Below are 21,184 nucleotides of genomic sequence, written 5' to 3'. Positions count from 1 at the left end.
CTAAGGGATTGGTGTGGGAAAGAGGGATTCCACTTCATGGGACATTGGCATCAGTTTTGGAACCGGGGGGATCTGTACCGTTGGGACGGTCTCCACCTGAACCGATCTGGAACCAGTGTTCTAGCAAAGAGGATAAATAGGGTGGTCAGGAGGACTTTAAACTTCTGAGTTGGGGGGAAGGGAAAGTGAAAGCGACAGGGAGCATGGAGTTAAATGGCAAGATACGCAGGAGGATAACATGTAGGCAGGTGGATTTAAGCTTGATGCAGACTAGGAATTCAACAAAAAGGAAGGATAACTTTGGACATCTTAGGACTTCCAATATCTGTAATGATAAGAAAGTTAGCATTAAGGTACTTTACCTGAATGCTCGTAGCATTTGTAACAAAGTAGACGAATTAATGGCACAGATCATCGTGAATGATTATGATGTGGTAGGCATCACAGAGACATGGCTGCAGGGGGTTCAGGACTGACAGTTAAACATCCAAGGATATACAACCTATCGAAAAGACAGGGAGGTGGGCCAAGGGGGTGGGGTTGCCTTGTTAGTTAAGAACAAAATTAAATCTATGGCACTAAACGACATAGGGTCGGATGATGTGGAGTCTGTGTGGGTAGAATTGAGGAACCACAAAGGCAAAAAAACCATAATGGGAGTTATGTACAGACCTCCTAACAGTGGTCAGGACCAGGGGCGCAACATGTACCGGGAAATAGAAAAGGCATGTCAGAAAGGCAAGGTCACGGTGATCATGGGGGACTTCAATATGCAGGCGGATTGGGCAAATAACGTAGCCAGTGGATCCAAAGAAAAGGAATTCATGGAATGCTTACAAGATGGCTTTTTGGAACAGCTTGTCATGGAGCCCACAAGGGAGCAGGCTATTCTGGACCTAGTGCTATGTAATGAACCAGACTTTATAAAAGATCTTAAAGTAAGGGAACACTTAGGAAGCAGCGATCATAATATGGTTGAGTTCAGTCTGCAGTTTGAAAGAGAGAAGGCAAAATCGGATGTAATGGTGTTACAGTTAAATAAAGGTAATTACGAGGGCATGAGAGAAGAACTGGCGAAAATCGACTGGAAGCAGACCCTAGTGGGGAAGACAGCAGAGCAAAAATGGCAGGAGTTTGTATGCATAATTGAGGACACTGTACAGAGGTTCATCCCCAAGAAAAGAAAGATTATCCGGGGAGGGATTAGACAGCCATGGCTGACAAAGGAGGTCAGGAAATGTATCAAAGAAAAAGAGAGATCATATAAAGTGGCCAAAAGCACTGGGAAATCAGAAGATTGGGAAGGCTACAAAAACAAACAGAGGTTAACAAAGAGACAAATAAGGAAGGAGAGGATCAAATATGAAGGCAGGCTAGCCAGTAATATAAGAAATGATAGTAAAAGTTTCTTTCAATACATAAGAAACAAACGACAGGCCAAAGTAGACATTGGGCCAATTCAAACTGATTCCGGAAGGCTAGTGATGGGAGACGAGGAAATGGCTGGAGAACTTAATAAGTACTTTGCGTCTGTCTTCACAGTGGAAGACATGAGTAATATCCCAAAAATTATAGAGGGTCAGGGGGCTGAGTTGAGTATGGTTGCCATTACAAAAGAGATGGTGCTAAAAAAGCTAAAAGGTCTTAAAATTGACAAATCTCCTGGCCCCGATGGGCTACACCCTAGAGTTCTGAGAGAGGTGGCTGAAGAAATAGCGGAAGCGTTGGTTGAGATCTTTCAAAAATCACTGGAGTCAGGGAAAGTCCCGGACGATTGGAAGATCGCTGTTGTAACCCCCTTGTTCAAGAAAGGATCAAGACAAAAGATGGAAAATTATAGGCCAATTAGCCTAACCTCGGTTGTTGGTAAAATTCTAGAATCGATCGTTAAGGATGAGATTTCTAAATTCTTGGAAGAGCAGGGTCGGATTAGAACAAGTCAACATGGATTTAGTAAGGGGAGGTCGTGCCTGACGAATCTGTTAGAATTCTTTGAGGAGGTGACAAGTAGGTTAGACCAGGGAAACCCAGTGGATGTGGTCTATCTGGATTTCCAAAAGGCCTTTGATAAGGTGCCACACAGGAGGCTGCTGAGTAAGGTGAGGGCCCATGGTGTTCGAGGTGAGCTACTGGCATGGGTTGAGGATTGGCTGTCTGACAGAAGGCAGAGAGTTGGGATAAAAGGTTCTTTTTCGGAATGGCAGCCGGTGACCAGCGGTGTCCCACAGGGTTCAGTGTTGGGGCCACAGCTGTTCACCATATATATTAATGATCTGGATGAAGGGACTGGGGGCATTATAGCGAAGTTTGCCGATGATACGAAGTTAGGTGGTCAGGCAGGTAGTGCTGAGGAAGTGGGGAGGCTGCAGAAGGATCTAGACAGTTTGGGAGAGTGGTGCAGGAAATGGCTGATGCAATTCAACGTGAGAAAATGTGAGGTCTTGCACTTTGGAAAAAAGAATCCAAGCATAGACTACTTTCTAAACGGTGAGAAAATTCATAATGCCAAAGTACAAAGGGATCTGGGAGTGCTAGTCGAGGATTCCCTAAAGGTAAACATGCAGGTTGAATCTGTGATTCAGAAAGCGAATGCAATGTTGTCATTTATCTCAAGAGGGTTGGAATATATAAGCAGCGATGTGCTATTGAGCCTTTATAAGGCTCTGGTTAGGCCCCATTTGGAGTACTGTGTCCAGTTTTGGGCCCCACATCTCAGGAAGGACATACTGGCACTGGAGCGTGTCCAGCGGAGATTCACACGGATGATCCCTGGAATGGCGGGTCTAACATATGATGAACGGCTGAGGATCCTGGGATTGTATTCATTGGAGTTTAGAAGGTTAAGGGGAGATCAAATAGAAACTTACAAGATAATACATGGCTTAGAAAGGGTGGACGTAAAGAAACTGTTTCCGTTAGGCGAGGAGACGAGGACCCGTGGGCACAGCCTTAGAATTAGAGGGGGTAAATTCAGAACAGAAATGCGGAGACATTTCTTCAGCCAGAGAGTGGTGGGCCTGTGGAATTCATTGCCGCGGAGTGCAGTGGAGGCCGGGACGCTAAATGGCTTCAAGGCAGAGATAGATAAATTCTTGATGTCACGAGGAATTAAGGGCTACGGGGAGAATGCTGGTAGGTGGAGTTGAAATGCCCATCAGCCATGATTGAATGGCGGAGTGGACTCGATGGGCCGAATGGCCTTACTTCCACTCCTATGTCTTATGGTCTTATGGTCTTATACCACAGGGATCTGTGCTCAGTCTCCTATTAATCGGCATTTATATAAAAGACAGACGACTATGTGGGGGATAGGATCAGTAAGTTTGCAGATGACACAAAGATTGGCTAGGTGGTAAACAGTGAGATTGAATGTCTTACATTACATTACAGAATGAGTTACAGGAAGGTGTAGAAGGGCTGGCCAAATGGTCAGATGAAATTTAATGCTGTAAAATGTCAGGTGATACACTTTGTAAGTAGTAGTTTGACAAGAAAGTATTCAATGAACAACACAACACTAGGAAATTCTGAGGAACAAAGGAACCTTGGCGTGTTTGTCCATTGGTCTCAAGGAAGAAGGGTGCATTAATAGAGATGTGGAAAAGGCATATGGGCCACTTGCCTTTATCAATCCAGGCATAGGTTAGAAAAGCAGGGAGGTTATGTTGGAGTTGTATAGAACATTGGTGAGGCCACAGCTACAGTAATGGGTGCAGTTCTGGTCGCCAAATTATAGGAAGGATGTGATTGTACTGGAGGGGGTGCAGAGAAGATTCATCAGGATTTTGTCTGGAATGGAACATTTCAGTTATGAAGAGAGGTTGGATAGGCTTGGGTTGTTATTGTTGGAGCAAAGAAGACTGAGGGGGTAGCCTGATTGGGGTGTGCAAGATTATGAGGAGCATGGACAGGGCAGATAGGGAGCAGCTGTTTCCCTTAGTTGAAGGGTCAGTCAGGTAGGGACACAAATTCGAGGTGAGGGGCAAGAGATTTAGGGGGGGGATGCAAGAAAAAAATATTGTTACCCAGAGGGTGGTGACAATCTGGAATGCCCTGCCTGGGAGATTGGTGGAGGCAAGTTGCCTCACATCCTTTAAAATGTACCTGATGAGCATTTGGCACGACATAACATTCAAGGCTATGGATTTGGATTTGTTTATTGTCATGTGTACCGAGGTAAAGTGAAAAGTATTTTTCTGCATACAGCTCAGACAGATCATGCCGTACATGAAAAGAAAATACATAGGGCAAACATAAAATACATAATGTCAATACATAGACACAGGCATCGAGTAACCATACAGGAGTGTAGTACTGCTCAGTAGAGAAGATGTGTGAAGAGATCAGATCAGCCCATAAGAGGGACATTTAGGAGTCTGTTAACATTGGGGAAGAAGCTGTTTTGAATCTGTTAGTGTGTGTTCACAGACTTTTGTATCTCCTGCCCAATGGAAGAAGTTGGAAGAGTGAATAAGCCGGGTGGGAATGGCCTTTGATTATGCTGCCCTCTTCCCAAGTCAGCGGGAGGTGTATACAGAGTCAATGGATGGTAGGCAGGTTTGTGTGATGGACGGGGCTGTGTTCACGACTCTATGTGGTTTCTTACGGTCTTGGGTCAAGTAGTTGCCATACCAGGCTGTGATGCAGCCAGATAGGCTGCTTTCTATCATGCATCTGTAAAAGTTGGTAAGAGTCAGTGTGGCTATGCCGAATTTCCTTCGTTTCCTGAGAAACTATCGGCACTGTTGTGCTTTCTTGCTCGTAGAATCAATGTGGGTGGAGAAGGACAGATTGTTGGTGATGTGCACACCTAGGAATTTGAAACTGTCAACCATCTCCACCTCGGCCCATTGTTGCAGACAGGGGTCTGTTTAATACTTTGCTTCCTGGAGTCAATGACCAGCTCTTTAATATTGCTGACAATGAGGTAAAGATTGGTGTCACCACTCCACTAGGTTTTCTATCTCCCTCCTGTATTCTGACTCATTGTTGTTTGAGATTTGACCCACTACAGTTGTGTCGTCAGCAAACCTGTAGATGGAGTTGGAGCCAAATTTTGGCATGCAGTCCTGTGTGTATCGGGAGTATAGTAGGGGGCTAAGTAAGCAGCCTTGCGGAGCCCCGGAAATGAAGACTATTGAGGAGGACAGGTTGTTGTTTATCCTTATTGATTGCGGTCTGTGGGTCAGAAAGTTGAGGATCCAGTTGCACAGTGAGGAGCCAAGTCCGAGGTTTTGGAGCTTTGATATAAACTTGGTTGGGTTTATAAGAACATAAGAACATAAGAAATAGGAGCAGGAGTAGGCCATCTGGCCCCTCGAGCCTGCTCCGCCATTCAATGAGATCATGGCTGATCTTTTGTGGACTCAGCTCCACTTTCCGGCCCGAACACCATAACCCTTAATCCCTTTATTCTTCAAAAAACTATCTATCTTTACCTTAAAAACATGTAATGAAGGAGCCTCAACTGCTTCACTGGGCAAGGAATTCCATAGATTCACAACCCTTTGGGTGAAGAAGTTCCTCCTAAACTCAGTTCTAAATCTACTTCCCCTTATTTTGAGGCTATGCCCCCTAGTTCTGCTGTCACCCGCCAGTGGAAACAACCTGCCCGCATCTATCCTATCTATTCCCTTCATAATTTTAAATGTTTCTATAAGATCCCCCCTCATCCTTCTAAATTCCAACGAGTACAGTCCCAGTCTACTCAACCTCTCCTCATAATCCAACCCCTTCAGATCTGGGATTAATGGATTTATGGAGTTGAAGGCAGAGCTGTAGTCAATAAATAGGAGTCTGATGTGGGAGTCCCTGTTGTCAAGATGCTTCAGGGATGTGTAGAGCCAGGGCTGATGGCGTCTGCTGTGGACCGGTTGCGTAAATATGTGAATTGCAGTGGATCTAGGCATTCTGGGAGTATGGAGTTGATGTGCCTCATGAGGTGAGATTAAAGGTGATGGGTCAAGTTCTGGCAAATGGGATTAGGTGTTTTTTTTATGTGTTGGTGCAAACTTGATGGGCCAATGGGCCTTTTCTCCACTGTGTGATTCTGTGAGTGTTATGACATATCCCCTTAACCGTCTTCCACTACATTTCTATTGTCCTACCCTTTAACCTATTTTCCCAGTTTGCTTTAGCCAGCTCTGTCTTTATACATTTGTAATTCTCTTTATTTAAGCTTAAAACCCAAGTGTTAGACTCACTCTTCTCATCCTCAAATAAATAGAAATTATACTATGTTATGATCACTAGTGCCTAGATGCTCCTTCACGATCAGGTCATTAATTAATCCTTTCTCATTATAAATTACCATGTCTAGTCTGCTCTCTTTTTGGCTTTAGAAGTGGCTGCTGAAAGAAATTGTCCAAAACCACTGTAAAGCCATCTTCCAGTCTCACTTTGCCAATCCAGTTTGTCCAATCTATATGTAGATTAAAATGACCCACAATTGTTGCAGTACCTTTCCTATAAGCCCCCATTATTTATTTCTGCATACTCCATACTGCAGTGTAGTTACTACTGGGGTCGATAAACTATGTCAAGTGACTTTTTACCTTTGTTTTTCTTTATCTCTACCCAAACTGATTTTACAGCATAATAGTTAGCACTGTTGCTTCACAGCTGCAGGGTCCAATGTTTGATTCCCGGCGTGTGTTGCTATCTGTGTGGAGTCTGCACGTTCTCCCCGTGTCTGCGTGGGTTTCCTCTGGGTGTTTCTCCCACAGCCCAAAGATGTGCACGTTAGGTGGATTAGCCATGCTAAATTGCCTTTAAGTGTCCAAAAAGGTTAGGTGGCGTTACTGGATGATGGGGATATGGTGAAGGTCTGGGCTTAAGTAGGATGCTCTTTCCAAGGGCCAGTGGTGACTCGATGGGCCGAATGGCCTCCTTCTGCACTGTAAATTCTATGATTACAACTTCAGAACTAAGCTCATATCTCACTGTTATGTGAATATCATCCTTAATTAACCCCACCACCTTTTCCGAGCTTCCTGTCCTTCCAAAATGTCAAGTATCCTTCATTAGGTAGCTTTCAGCTTTGGTCACCTTGCAGCCTTGTATCTATAATGGCTAGCAGATTGTTCATACTCTTATCTACATTTGAGCTGTCAATTCATCTGTTTTGTTACAAATGCTATGCACATTCAGATACCAAGACTTTCGTTCTGTCTTATCATTTTTGCAAATACTGGACTTATCTGCTGCTGCGCTTTTATGTTTGTTTGCTTTGTATCTTCCTGACATCTTCTGATTATCATTACCCTTTATTGCTATCTTATTCTATGAATTTGGCCTTTCCCTTAATCTCCCACATCTTCCCCCATGTGATCCTCCCCCCATATATGTAGTTTCAAGCCTTCTCTCCCATCATCCTAGTTATACGACTCGGCAGAATACCAGTCTGAGCACGATTCAGATGAAGACAATCCCAATGGTACAGCTTCCACTGTTCCCCCAATATTGGTGCCAGTGCCCATGAATCAAAACCCATTCTTCCCACATCGGCCTTGAAGCCATGCTTCAACTCCTGAATCACGTTTACCCAAGCCAATTTGCTCATGGCTCGAGTAGAGATTATTAACTTTGAGGTTCTGGTTTTTTTTTTCAAATTTAGCTCCTGGCTTCTTATATGCCCAGACCAGAATCTCTTTCCTAGCCCCATCTAAATTTTTGGGACCCTAACAATTGCAGGAGAATTTTGGAGTCTCCCAGCAGAGAAGGAGGCCAATTGATCCATTTGCATGTGTGGGAAAATGGTCCCTTAATACTTCATCGATCTACTGCAATAAATGCCAATACTTTGCTTATTTATGATTAATTTTCCACCAACCAAATAAATTATGCCATTGGCTAGTAATCCACTACATTGACGAGTATAGCTTGAAGCAATTTGTCATTGATATCTACTTTTCTCTACTGACAAAACTGCCATTATTTTCTGATGCTCTGTACTTCATGGGCTGCATTAATAACACTTAGAAGATTTCAACTTGTTAAGTGGTTCGTCACCTGCCTGAGAATTTGGTTTGTGTCATGAATGGCTGATTTCTTTTTGCTATTGCTTTAACAAATTGAATATCATTTATAAATTGTGTTCTTGCCTTGATGTTATCTATATGTGCTTTAAGAAAAGCCAATTTCCACCAATTTACTCAAAGTTAATAGAATAAAACTATTGGCATTAATTGTTACTATTTGTAAAAAAGACATATTACAGTATACATACCATAATGATTGATGCTGTTTATCAGCCTCACTCCTACTTGGGCATGGTTATTAGTCATCAGAACTATATCAAATATTTCATCACTGCCAGGATAAAGTTCATGTAATCGGAAGTTAACTGTCTCCAGTGCCTAGGAATAACATACAGGTTTCCCATTATACCAATATAATTCAGATAGCAGATATACATAAAACAAATCTTATGTTCGCACAAGTTTCCTGCCAAGTTTTAAGTCACATTTTTATATCAAACTTTCCCCACTGTAATTTCCTAAATCCACATTTTCCCATGACTTTTCCTGTCCGCAGACTCTTGTTGCTTTGTTAGTTATCTCCCACTCGGTGACACTGAATTATTATTTCCCTATAGTTCTACCATCTACCAATTGAGTTGTCCTTTGTGCCTCTTAATGCCTTTATCAGGGAATTAACTTGAAGTTCACAGCTTCTTCCAAAATCTCAGTCAAACCCAATGATTGTGCTCTGAGTTCAGACACTATCAGCTGAATTCAGAAGTTACAAACTGACTATTTGAAATTTATCCAACTTCCCAAGATGCAACAGCGGCAGAAAGTCAAATAGATTGAATATTTATATTGCGCTTCCAATGATTTTTTTTGTTAAGTTGTTTTTATTATTTCTCTTACATATTCTCATGATGTGAGCTTCATTGGCAAGGTTATATTTTTTTGCCCCTTCCCAGTTAGCCTGAGTTGTGGGCTTTTCGCTTGAATGCCAAAGCTCCATCCAACATGTTATCTGAAGAAAAGCTAGGGGCAAATTTCACAAGCTTTGTATGAGTGTGCAAAACAGAATGAAGATGTGCACTGATTACACAACTTTTTTAGTTTTCAATAAACTTTGAAAAACACGTTAAGCTAACAGAGATAGAGAGTGAGTAATTCACTTGAACCAATTTCTGGCACAAAATGACATAGCTGAAGACGTTAGATGAACTGAACCTCAGGTCTCATTTACATAAAATGGTGAACTGTGGTTGCCAGTCAGCCATCCTGGCATCAAGACAGCCTGCAAGTATTGGAGCTGTGCAGGGAGAGGAGGGAGCACAGGGTGTCAAACTTAGGGGAGAGGAGCCTAAGATGGCTACAGCCACAGTATGTTTGAGGAACCAAGAGGACTATTACTGCGGCCCATTTTGTGCACAAATCAAAACTATAAGAAAAAACAGTCCTAACTTAAAGGAGTGTCTTGTGGTCCATTTATAGTCGCTGTTTGATGCTTAAGAACTGGAGCAACTTGGAGGAGAGAGTGGTGGGCAAGTTCGTTTATAGATCTATTTCAAACAGATTTCTTCAACCAGTGTTTGGACCCCAGGCAAGATGGAACACAGGAACAGGAATAGATAATTTGGTCTCCCAAAACCTTTCTGTCAGTCAATCCGTGGGTTAATCTGTAACCTAAACCTCCATACCCAACTTTGCCCACAACCCTTAATGCCTACGGTTTATAAAAATCTATCCATCTCAGTGTTGTGGACAGGAGGGGAATTGATTTAAACAGCCCTGATTTCACCTCTCACGACCCATCCGTAAACAGAAAGATATTATTGATATTTGATAGCTTCCTTTTATACGTTGACATATTTTCCCCAATCCTTCAACTATGGAGTGATCCAATCCTCTATTAATAACTCCACAGCAAGCTTGAGACAAGGTAAAATAAAAAAGGTTGGTTTGTTTTACACATACACGCACAAAGCACGGGTAGGGGTTTCTAAACATCTGCTCCTTTTTGCACTCATACAATAAAAGAGGGATCAGAGAAAGGCAGGAGTCCAGAGCTAAGCGACAGCATGGTAGCACAGTGGTTAGCACTGTTGCTTCACAGCTCCAGGGTCCCAGGTTTGATTCCTGGCTTGGGTCACTGTCTATGTGGAGGCTGCACGTTCTCCCCGTGTCTGCGTGTGTTTCCTCCGGGTGCTCCAGTTTTCTCCCACAAGTCGCGAAAGACGTGCTGTTAGGTCATTTGGACATTCTGAATTTTCCCTCTGTGACCCGAACAGGCGCCGGAATGTGGCGACTCGCCGCTTTTCACAGAAACTTCATCGCAGTGTTAATGTAAGCCTACTTGTGGCAATAAAAATTATTATTATTAAGCCCGTGATAAAAATAAGAGTTATGAGTCCAATAAGTCAATGTCAAATGAAGGCTCTTTCAGGTGGTTTTATGTGGCAGCATTCTTGGTCTTGGTCCGGTCGCAACTCGATTGCAGTTTGAGTCTGTTGAAGATGCAGCAAAGTATTCTTGTATTCTGAAAATTAATTCACTCTTGTAGACGAAATACAGGATTCATTCTGGAAATCAGACTTGGAGAGAAATTGTTATGTTACTGTGACAGTGATTGAGTCGGCGTACCAAAGAACATCTAATTTTGACTAGTCGAATTTATCATTGCATAACAAACTGTGGGTTGGAAACTAATACTAACAAACTGGAACAATCACAAACACAACTAACCACAATGACTTCTCCTATAGACTCCCCCTAGGTTACAGTGTCGCAATGTATAACTTGCCTGCCACCTAGTGGTTGGAGGTCAAACTTTTTCATGTACAATTGCTTATGCATATCGCTACAGGGGTAGGGTTCAAGAGTCCAGTTCTCTTTGGAGGTTAAACCACAGCTGAAGATAAAATTCAAAAGCTGTATAATTAAAGGAATTCAAACAGCTCTTTGTCTCGGTCATGTGACAAGGTGGTGTTGAGTTATGCTATTCAACTAATGAGGCACTCTTGTTAAAACCTAATGAGTTTTAAGGAACGAAAGGGAAAATGCTGCAAAATCTCAGCAAGTCTGGCAGCATGTGTAGGGAGAGAAAAGAGCTAACGTTTTGAGTCCGATGACTCTTTGTCAAAGCTAACAGACAAAGTGGGAAATATTTATACTGCGGAGTGAGAATGAAAGATGAGTCATAGCCACAGAAACCCAGGGAAACCGGGTGCTAATGACCACAGATACCATGGGGAAAGAGTGTTAATGGCAGTCCCCAGAGAGAACAAAAGATGTAAAAGGCCAAACTGCAGAAAAACTAACATCAGAGGATGAACTGTAGGTGTGGGGGGAGGGGAAGGGGGAAGCAAAGAGGAGAAAGGTACAGGAAAGGTGGATAAGATTGGGGGGAGGGGGAAATTAAATGTATATTAAGAAAGAAAGAAATGGCAAAAGACAGTTAAAATGAAATGAAAACAAATGGGTCGAGGTGGGGCTGATCATCTGAAGTTGTTGAATTCGATGTTCAGGCCGGAAGGCTGTAGCGTGCCTAACCGGAAGATGAGATGTTGTACCTCCACTTTGCGTTGCGCTTCACTGGAACTTTGCAGCAGGCCAAGAACAGACATGTGGGCATGGGAGCAGGGTATTTTGTTAAGTTTTAAGGAGGTCACTGTGGAACCATTACAACATTGGAGATAAGGTGTCACAAATAGCTCTGCCTTTGTTCATAGCTGGTTGGTGCAGACATTTTGTCTTCTAATCCATTGTTTTGGCTTGGCTGGAATGTTTATACAATACAAGGAGTGTTATATTCCAGGAGTTTTATGTGTTATTCTTTGTTCATGTTTGAACTGCTTAGAAACCATCATGTGGCCAATGACAGCCCTTTTATCAGCCCAGCCATTTGTCCATTTAAGTAGTTTTATAAAGTAACCAGGCTGATGTCTCCTGGATGGGAGATTAGTTTTAAAATTAATAATTGATCATCAATTGTCATTTGCAGAAGAGAATTCCAAATTTCCACTACCTTTTGCTTGAAGATGTTTACCTAATTTAACTCCTGAAAGATTTTACTCTGATTTTTGGTTATGCCTCCAGTACTAGAATTTTAACCTAGCAGAAATAATTTATTTCATTCTAACTTACTTGTTTTCTCCTTCATGTTCTGAACACCACAATCAAATCATCCCGTAACTTCTCAGTTTTAGGGAATATAATTTTATTTTGTTTAATCTCTTCTTGTAGCTTAACCTTTGGAATATGGGTATCATTCTAGTAAATCTATGCTGCAATCCTTCAAGGTCAATATATCCTGTCTAAGGTGTGGCTGCTCAATTCTATTTGCCGTATTCCAGGTGTGGTTTAACCAGGTCTGTTTCGGGAAGGTAGCCTGCGTCTATAGAAATTGCCACCTTCCAATTTGGCAGCATTTTGGAGGGAGATTGGTTGAAGGACATTACAATACAAAATTGCTTCCTTCCCAATATTGGTATAACACTGAAAAACTGAGTGTGATGATGTTAAATTTCTTCCACAGTATGGTTTTCCAAAGTTCTATTTAAAAAAGTAGTTCAATTTTAAAGCAAGTAGAAAATCTATAGCTATTACAACTGTGTTTTATTGCAATAAAATTGCTGATACCTTTGCGCAGAGAGACAGATAGATTGCCCTTCCAAATCTTCGTATGATTTATTTTTTAAAAGTACAATCAAGTTCAACATTGAAAGCAACCAAAACCTCTTCGGAGGGGAACAGATGGGAGAGGTGAGTTGAGCATGGAGGCCTTTAGACTTTCAGCATGTCGCCTTTGGAAAGTCAGTGAAGCTTATGTGGGGCATAAACATTGGCATAGACCTTTCAGAACAAGTGGCCTGTTTTTGTGCTATAAAATTCTATCCAATTCTATGCAAGAAGGTGTGAGGGTTGCAGTGGGTGTAAGGAGAGGCAATGGTGTAGTGGTATTGTCACTGGACTAGTAACCTGGGGACCCGGATTTGAATCCCACCACAGAAGATGGTGAAATTTGAATGCAATAAAAATCTGGAATTAACAGTTGATATTGATTGTTGTAAAAACCCATCTGGTTCATGAACGTCTTTTGGGGTGGGAAATCCACTATCCTTAGCTGGTCTGGCCTACATGTAACTCTGAAACCACAGAGGTTCAAGGGATGGGCAACAAATATTGGCCTTGATGGTGATGCCCACATCCCATGAAAGAATGAAGAAACAAAAAAGGAGGTAGTGATGAGAGCGGAGAGCTGCTGAGAGCCACAATTTCTCTGCAACTCACCAGTTAACTTAACGTATAGCCCGAAACACAACATTTGTTTCTCGGTTTCTTTCTGCGCATTTAATTTTGCAATCAACTTATTAGCATGTTTTTACATTTTCTTATATCTATCCAGTGAGCATCTTCCCATTTCTTGCTACAACATTTGTAGAACAATCTGAACAACGTCCCCTTTATTTCACTTTTAAAGGGATAGTGTGAGAAAAAGCAACATAAGAAATGAGAGACAAGATAGATATCACACGTAATGTGTCTTCACTGGTTGATATAATACAGGAGTGAGGATCAAGATGTACAGACATAATTCAGTCCCCAGCTTAAATCATATCATCTATTCTTTCTTTGAAATGTCCACATTGTTACGAATTAGGTTTTATAAGGGGGTTATGTTTCAAATGGTTTCTTTAATTTCTGGTAAAACAGAGTAACAAAGTGAGTTTGACCACACTTGGAGTATAGTGTTCAATTCTGGTCGCCACACTACCAGAAGGATGTGGAGGCTTTAGAGAGGGTGCAGAAGAGATTTACCAGGATGTTGCCTGGTATGGAGGGCATTAGCTATGAGGAGCAGTTGAATAAACTCGGTTTGTTCTCACTGGAATAATGGAGGTTGAGGGGTGACCTGATAGAGATCTACAAAATTATGAGGGGCATAGAGTGGATAGTCAGAGGCTTTTCCCCCGGGTAGAGGGGTCAGTTACTAGGGGACATAGGTTTAAGGTGCGAGGGGCAAGGTTTAGAGGAGATGTACAAGGCAAGTTTTTTTACACAGAGGGTAGTGGATGCCTGGAACTCGCTGCCGGAGGAGGTGGTGGAAGCAGGGACAATAGTGACATTTAAGGGGCATCTTGACAAATACATGAATAGGATGGGAATAGAAGGATACGGACCCAGGAAGTGTCGAAGATTTTAGTTTAGACGGGCAGCATGGTCTTGGAGGGCCGAAGGGCCTGTTCCTGTGCTGTACTTTTCTTTATTATTTATTCTTTGTTCTAAGTAAATCTTGCGGAGAATGCAAAAAGTGACTGTTAAAGTTTCTATACGTATGTAAAAAGAAAAAAATTAGCGAAGACATATGCAGATCCCCTATGGTCAGAAAGAAAGGAATTTATAATGTGGAACAAAGAAATGGTTCATCAACTGAATACCTACTTTGGTTCTGTCTTCATAAAGGAAGACACAAATAACATACCAGAAATGTTGAGGAACACAGGGTTTAGTGAGAGGGAGAAAATTAGTATTCGTAGGGAAATGGTACTGGAGACATTGATGGGATTGAAGACCGATAAATCCCCAGGGCCTGATAATCTACACCCTAGAGTACTTAAGGAAGTGGCCCGAGAGATAGTGGATGCGCTGGTGGTCATCTTCCAAGAGTCTATAGACTCTGGAACAGTTCCTCCAGATTGGAGGGTAGCTAATATAACCTCACTATTTAAAAAGGGTATTCGAGATAAAACAGGGAATAATAGGTCAATAAGCCTTTGTCAGTAGTGGGGAAAATGCTATAGTAGTCCATTATAAAACATTTAATAGCAGAGCACTTGCAAAACAGTGGCAGAATTAGACAGAGTCAGCATAGATTTACAAAAGGGAAATCGTGGTTGATAAATTTACTGGAATTCTTCAAGGATGTAACTACTGTAGTAGAGTTGATGAGGGGGTACAATTGATGTAGTTTATTTGGGCTTTCAGTAGGCTATCGACAAAGCCCCACATAAGAGATCCGCATGTAAAATTAAACATATTGGATTTGTGTATCGAGAGAATAGAAACTGGTTGGCAGACAGGAAACAAAGAGCAGGAATAAATGGGTCTTTTTCTGATGGCAGGCAGTGTCTAGTTATTCCCAATATGTATTAATGATTTAAATGCAGGAACTAAACACAATGGGCGAAATTCTCCGACCCCCACGACGGGTCGGAGAATAGCGGGAGGGCCTTCCCGACATTTTTCCCGCCCTCCCGCTATTCTTCCCCCCCCCCTGCCCAACTCCCGACACGAATCGCTGCCGCCGTTTTTTTACGGCCGGCAGCGATTCACAGCTGTTCGATGGGCCGAAGTCCCAGCCCTTTACGCAGTTTTTACGAACGGCAAACAGACCTGGTCTGGCCGTTCGTAAAAACGGCGGGAACAACTCGCTTTTTATAACCATGGCACCGATTGGCACGGCAGTACCACGGCCGTGCCAAGGGTGCCCACCGATCGCGGGCAGCGGGCCCGATGCCCGCGCACTATTTGTCCTTCCGCCGCCCCGCAGTATCCATTCGCGGGGCGGCTGAGGGGCATCCCGGCGCGCGCATGCGCGGGTTTCGCGCAAATACGCGATGACGTCATCCGCGCATGCGCGGGTTGAAGTCTTCCAATCCGCGCATGCGCGGCTGACGTCATATGACGCATCAGCCGGCGCTAACTCCGGCAAGCGGGCTTAACGAAATTCGTTAAGCCCGTGATGCCGGAGCTTGCGGCGTCGGGCTGCTAGCCCCGACCGGGACCAGAATCGGTTCCCGGTCGGGAAGGGGCGCGCTGGCGTCAAACCCGCCCGGGTTTGACGCCAGCCTTACGATTTCTCCCGTTTTGGGAGAATCGCGCCCAATATCTCCAAATGTGTAGATAACATAAAGCTGGGTGGGAGGGTGATCTTTGAGGAAGATGCAGAGATGCTTCAGTGTGATTTGTACAAGTTGAGTGAGTGAGCCAATGAATGGCAGATGCAGTATAATGTGGATATTGAAGATTATCCACTTTGGTAGAAAAATCAGAAGGCGGATTATCTGAATGTGCAACAGCACCTCGTACACTAGTCACTGAAAGTAAGCACTCGGGTGCAGCAGGCGGTAAAGAAGGCTAAAGGTATGTTGGAATTCATAGCAAGAGGATTCAGGTACAGGAGCAGGGATGTCTTGCTGCAATTATACAGGGCCTTAGTGAGACCACACCTGGAATATTGTGTGCAGTTTGGTCTCCTTATCTGAGGAAGAACTTTCTTGCTTTAAAGGAAGTGCAGCGAACGTTCACCAGACTGATTCCCAGGATGTGGGGACTGACCGATGAGCAGAGATTGAGTCGGTTGGGATTATATTTGCTGGAATTCAGAAGAACGAGGGGGATCTCATTGAAACCTATAAAATTCTAACAGGGTAGGTGTAGGAAGGATGTTCCCGATGGCAGGGAAGCCCAGAATCAGGGATCACACTACGAGGATATAGGGTAGATCATTTAGGACTGATATGAGGAGGGCAGCACGGTAGCATTGTGGATAGCACAATCGCTTCACAGCTCCAGGGTCCCAGGTTCAATTCCGGCTTGGGTCACTGTCTGTGCGGAGTCTGCACATCCTCCCCGTGTGTGCGTGGGTTTCCTCCGGGTGCTCCGGTTTCCTCCCACAGTCCAAAGATGTGCAGGTTAGGTGGATTGGCCATGATAAATTGCCCTTAGTGTCCAAAATTGCCCTTAGTGTTGGGTGGGGTTACTGGGTTATGGAGATAGGGTCAGGTGCTCTTTCCAAGAGCCGGTGCAGACTCGATGGGCTGAATGGCCTCCTTCTGCACTGTAAATTCTATGAAATGTCTGCAGCCAGAGATTTGTGAGCCTGTGGAATTCGCTACTACAGAAAGTAGTCCAGGCCAAAATATTGCATGTTTTCAAGAATGAGTTAGATAGAGCACTTGGGGTGAAGGGAAGATATGGGGGAAAGCGGGAACAGGTTATGGAGTTGGATGATTAACCATGATCATAATGAATGCGGAGCAGGTTCAAAGGGCCAAATGGCCTGCTCCTGTTCCTATTTTCTATGTTTCCATGACTGTGCAAATTTGCTACTTTTAATTTGTTTAGTGTTCCAACATCCACTGCACCCTGGGGTAGAAAATGCCACAGATTCACGACCCTTTGAGTGCAGTAATTGCTCCTCATTTCTGTTTTAAATCTGCCAGCATTTAGCTTAAAGCCATGGCCTCTTGTTCTAGATGGTCCAACAAGGGGAAACATCCACTCTACATCTGCCCAGTCAATCCACTTTAGCATCTTACATACCTCAATAAGATCTCCTTTCATTCTTCGAAACTTAGTACTCCAGGTGAGGTCTCAACAATGCCCTGTATAACTAATGTATAACCTATCTACTTTTGTATTCAATCCCTCTCGCAATAAATGGTAACACTCTATTAGCTTTCTTAATTACTTTCTGTATCTGCATACTCGCCTTTTGAGATTCATGCATTCGGGCATCCCGAGCCCTCAGATTCTCATAGTCCCTCCACCCCTGGTATAAAATTGGAGCGAAGATAACCCAGGGAAGAATTGGCTGCCCTGCTGCAATCTGACTGTCAACTAGCTGTTTTATTCTGGAAGAGCAGGATTTTTACACCTTAGGAACTGGAAGTTCTACTTCAGGGACCTGCCGGCCTCATCAGGCCAGGCAGGAGCAGTGGCCACTGTTGGTATTACAGGTAGTCCACAGTGGAAATCATCGCTGAGATTGGACACCAAATTTGGGAGGGTGGGGGAAAGAGATTTTGCCAGGGTCAAGTTGGCAGGCTCTGGTGAAGAGGGTGGTGGGGATGAGGTCCTTGTTTGCGGGGCCGGGGAAAGCATAAAGGGGAAGTGTGACCGTGGGAGGAAGGTGGGGGGGGGGTTTGACTTTGTTGGGCATAGTGGACCCGTAAAGAAACCCAGAAAACTAAATTTAATTGTGTAATGAGGAGGGTTTAATTAATGACCTCATAGTTGAGGATCTTCTAGGGAGTAGTGACCATAGTATGGTAGAATTCAAAATTCAGTTTGGGGGTGAGAATGTGGAGTCCCCCACTAGCGTTCTAGAATTAAACAAAGGAAATTTCATAGGTATGAGGACAAGTTTGGCCCGAGTACAGTGGACAGAAAGTCTAAAAGATAGGACAGCTGATGAGCAGTGGTAGTTGTTTAAGGAGATACTCAATTCCTCACAACTAAAATATATCCCAGTGAGGAAGAAAGATGGTAAGATAGGTAAAAAAAACATCCATGGCCAAACAAGGAGGTCAAGGACAATATAAATTAAACACTAAGATATATCATATTGCAAAGACCAGTTGCAGGCTGGAATATTGGGAAATTTTCAAACATAAACCAATACTAAAAATGTGTTAAAAAGAGCTAAGATATATTACAAAAGAAGACTAGTGGAAAATATCAAAAAGGATAGCAAAAACTTCTATAAGCACAGAAAAGGAAGTGAGTCACTAAAGTGAATGTTGGTCCCTTGTTAGATGAAACCAGAGAGTTAAGAGTGGGGAACACAGAAATGGCAAAGATGTTAAATCAATATTTTGCCTCAGATTTCACAGTGGGGACACGAGTGCCATTCCTATAGGAATGGGCGATTCATAGACAATAGAAAGGGTGGAACTTAGAACAATTAACATCAATACAGAAATGGTACTGAACAAACTATTGGGATTGAGGACAGACAAGTCCCCCGGGCCTGATGGCCTACATCCTAGGGTGTTGAAGGAAATGGCAGTGGAGACTGTGGATCTATTGGTTATAATATTCCAAAATTCCCTGGACATTAGATTGGAAAAATACTAAAGTAACGCTCTTATTCAAAAAGGGAGGGAGGCAGAATGTGGGAAATTAGAGACTAGCTAGTTTAATATCTGTTGTTGGGAAATTGTTAGAATCATTTATTGAGGAAATAATATCAGGACATTTGGAAAGTGAAAATGCTATCCATCAGTCAGCATGGATTTATGAAGGGCAAATCATGGTTGACAAATTTGTCAGTGTTCTTCAAAGACGTAACTGGCAAAGTGGATAATGGGGATCCTGTAGATGTAGTATATCTGGACTTCAGGAAGGCATGTCATAAGGTGCCGCACAGAAGTTTAGTTCACAAGTTTAGATCTCATGGAAATAAAGGTAATTTATTAGCTTGGCTAGAAGACTGGCTGACAAACAGAAGACATCGAGTTGGGATAAGTGGGTCTTTTTCTGGATGGCAAGATGTAAGTAGTGGAGTGCCACAGGTTTTGATCCCTTGGGCCCCAGCTATCTACAATCTATATAAACGACTTGGATACAGTGATAGAAGGTTCTATAGCCAAATTGCAGATGACACAAAAATAGATGGGACAATAAATCGCGGACGAAATACGAACCTCACAAATGGATATAAATAGATTAGGAGAGTGGGCCAAAATGTGGTATATGGAGTTTAAGGTGGACAAGTATGAGGTCATGCATTTTGGTTGGAAAAATGGGAAGCAACATATCTAAATGGGGAACGATGTTGGGGTGCTCCGTTGCAGAGGGACATGAGTCACAGAAAACGAGCATACAGGTACAGCAGATAGTAAAGAAAGCAAATAAAATATTGGCATTTATAGCTAAAGGAATAGAGTATAGGTAAGGAAGTGTTGTTGCAACTAAACAACGTATTGGCGAGACCACACCTGGAGTATTATGCACACTTTTGGTCCTCTTATTTGAGGAAAGATTGATTATGATTGCCATGTTTTGTTAACAACCTCATTATTGTGGTACCATGTAATTGGAGAACTGGAGGGTCCACTGCCTGATTTCTATAACAATCCCGGTACTTCTATTTCTCTGCTTCCAAAATTAATGCAGATTTTGCATGTTAACTATGAATAACCAAAGGACAGGATGTATGATTTTGAAATGGGAATGGAATTATGACTGATCACCGTAGCCCTCTCACCCACTTTGAGATGAAGATTATACATAATCTGGAGTCCGGATTAAATATATCTTGGACCCTATGCAAAATCAAGGTCTGTCAACAGGCCCACAGAATATGCTCAACCTATTTCTGAAAGAGCTTTCTTCACGGAGCTAAAAATGCACGTTGTGCTGGCAAGAAGGAAAGTTGTTACTGAGTAATATTTGTTTCCAATGGTCTACTTACAATGTATCAAATTGATTCAGCAATAGGGGATGCTCAGCACCAGGATGAATCCTAAGAGGACGCTGGAGTCCTACCTTCATTAAGGCGAAGGCTAATCCTTTCTTGAGTGGTTCGTTTTCGTGGTCCAGTTGGTATTTCACGTAAGACTCCAGCCCGTCAGACTCATAGATGGCCCTTTCATCAGCCATGTTAAAGAGTGTCCTGGAGGACACTGCGATGGTGATGGCCTGGTGAGGGTTGCTCTGAAAACAAGAAACCGGTTTAGAAGTTTCTCTCAAATCTTTTATTTTCTCCCCAGTTGTACACATGGGTCTAACAGCTACTTTGCCCCACCTCTAACTGTACTTGCAGTTGATTTCTGTCCCGATCGGACATTGGGTTGGTCGATGCATTTGCTCCTCGGGTCCTTTTCGTTGACGAGGATCTTTCTGGTATGGGTACGGCGCAAATGTCTAAGTCTTCAAGAGCGTAGAGGCCTGTGTCACTCATCTTAACTCGCTTTCCCTTGTTGCCTCCCAAGTCACCAACCGAGGTGCTGCCGTTGCAGTGAAGGCGGCTGGATGGAGCAAGGTCGTGTTAACGTCAGAAACGTTTGTGTCAGGGATGAATCTTTGGCTTGTGTGTCAGGGGTGAATCTTTGTCTTGTGCCTCCCCACCCAGCCGCTCCTCCAACAAGTTACACACGGCGGCGTCACAAACACTTGCCCCTGTCACAAGAAAAGGCGGTGGACACGTCTGTAACTCTGTGCCACTAGGTAAGAGTATGGGGGCTGTGTGATGCACCCGGCTATCTACCTCTGACCATTGCAAGCCTTACGACTGAAATGTACCATACATTCTCTATTCATGAAAATGTTTAAAAATTCGCCATTGATAAGTTACCTGTATTTATTTTTGTATTTATTGCTTATACTTTTCGAATGATACCTTCATATTTCAGTAAAATACTTTCATTTTTCGCATCCAACGTTTTGTATCTGGACAGCATTGCTGGAGAGGTGGAAACTATCCCATGGCACTATTC

General features: G+C 43.1%; 1 protein-coding gene across 2 annotated transcripts in view; it reads right to left on the bottom strand.

Annotated features, from left to right (window-relative positions):
* The window catches only part of LOC119967495 (cytosolic 5'-nucleotidase 1A-like), a 168,858-nt gene extending 148,033 nt beyond the window's left edge, over positions 1-20,825 (bottom strand). For both annotated transcript variants that reach the window (XM_038800138.1, XM_038800139.1), the window contains exons 1-3: positions 20,494-20,825; positions 20,235-20,402; positions 8,228-8,357 (exon numbers count right to left, since the gene is read on the bottom strand). In XM_038800138.1, coding sequence (XP_038656066.1) covers positions 8,228-8,357; positions 20,235-20,402; positions 20,494-20,649 — 454 coding nt within the window. In that variant the 5' untranslated portion in view covers positions 20,650-20,825. The remainder of the gene's footprint in view (positions 1-8,227; positions 8,358-20,234; positions 20,403-20,493) is intronic.
* Positions 20,826-21,184: the final 359 nt, after the last annotated feature.

Source organism: Scyliorhinus canicula, chromosome 6 (genome assembly GCF_902713615.1).
Source record: "Scyliorhinus canicula chromosome 6, sScyCan1.1, whole genome shotgun sequence".
Lineage (NCBI taxonomy): Eukaryota > Metazoa > Chordata > Chondrichthyes > Carcharhiniformes > Scyliorhinidae > Scyliorhinus > Scyliorhinus canicula.
This window is presented reverse-complemented; position numbering and strand designations above follow the sequence as displayed.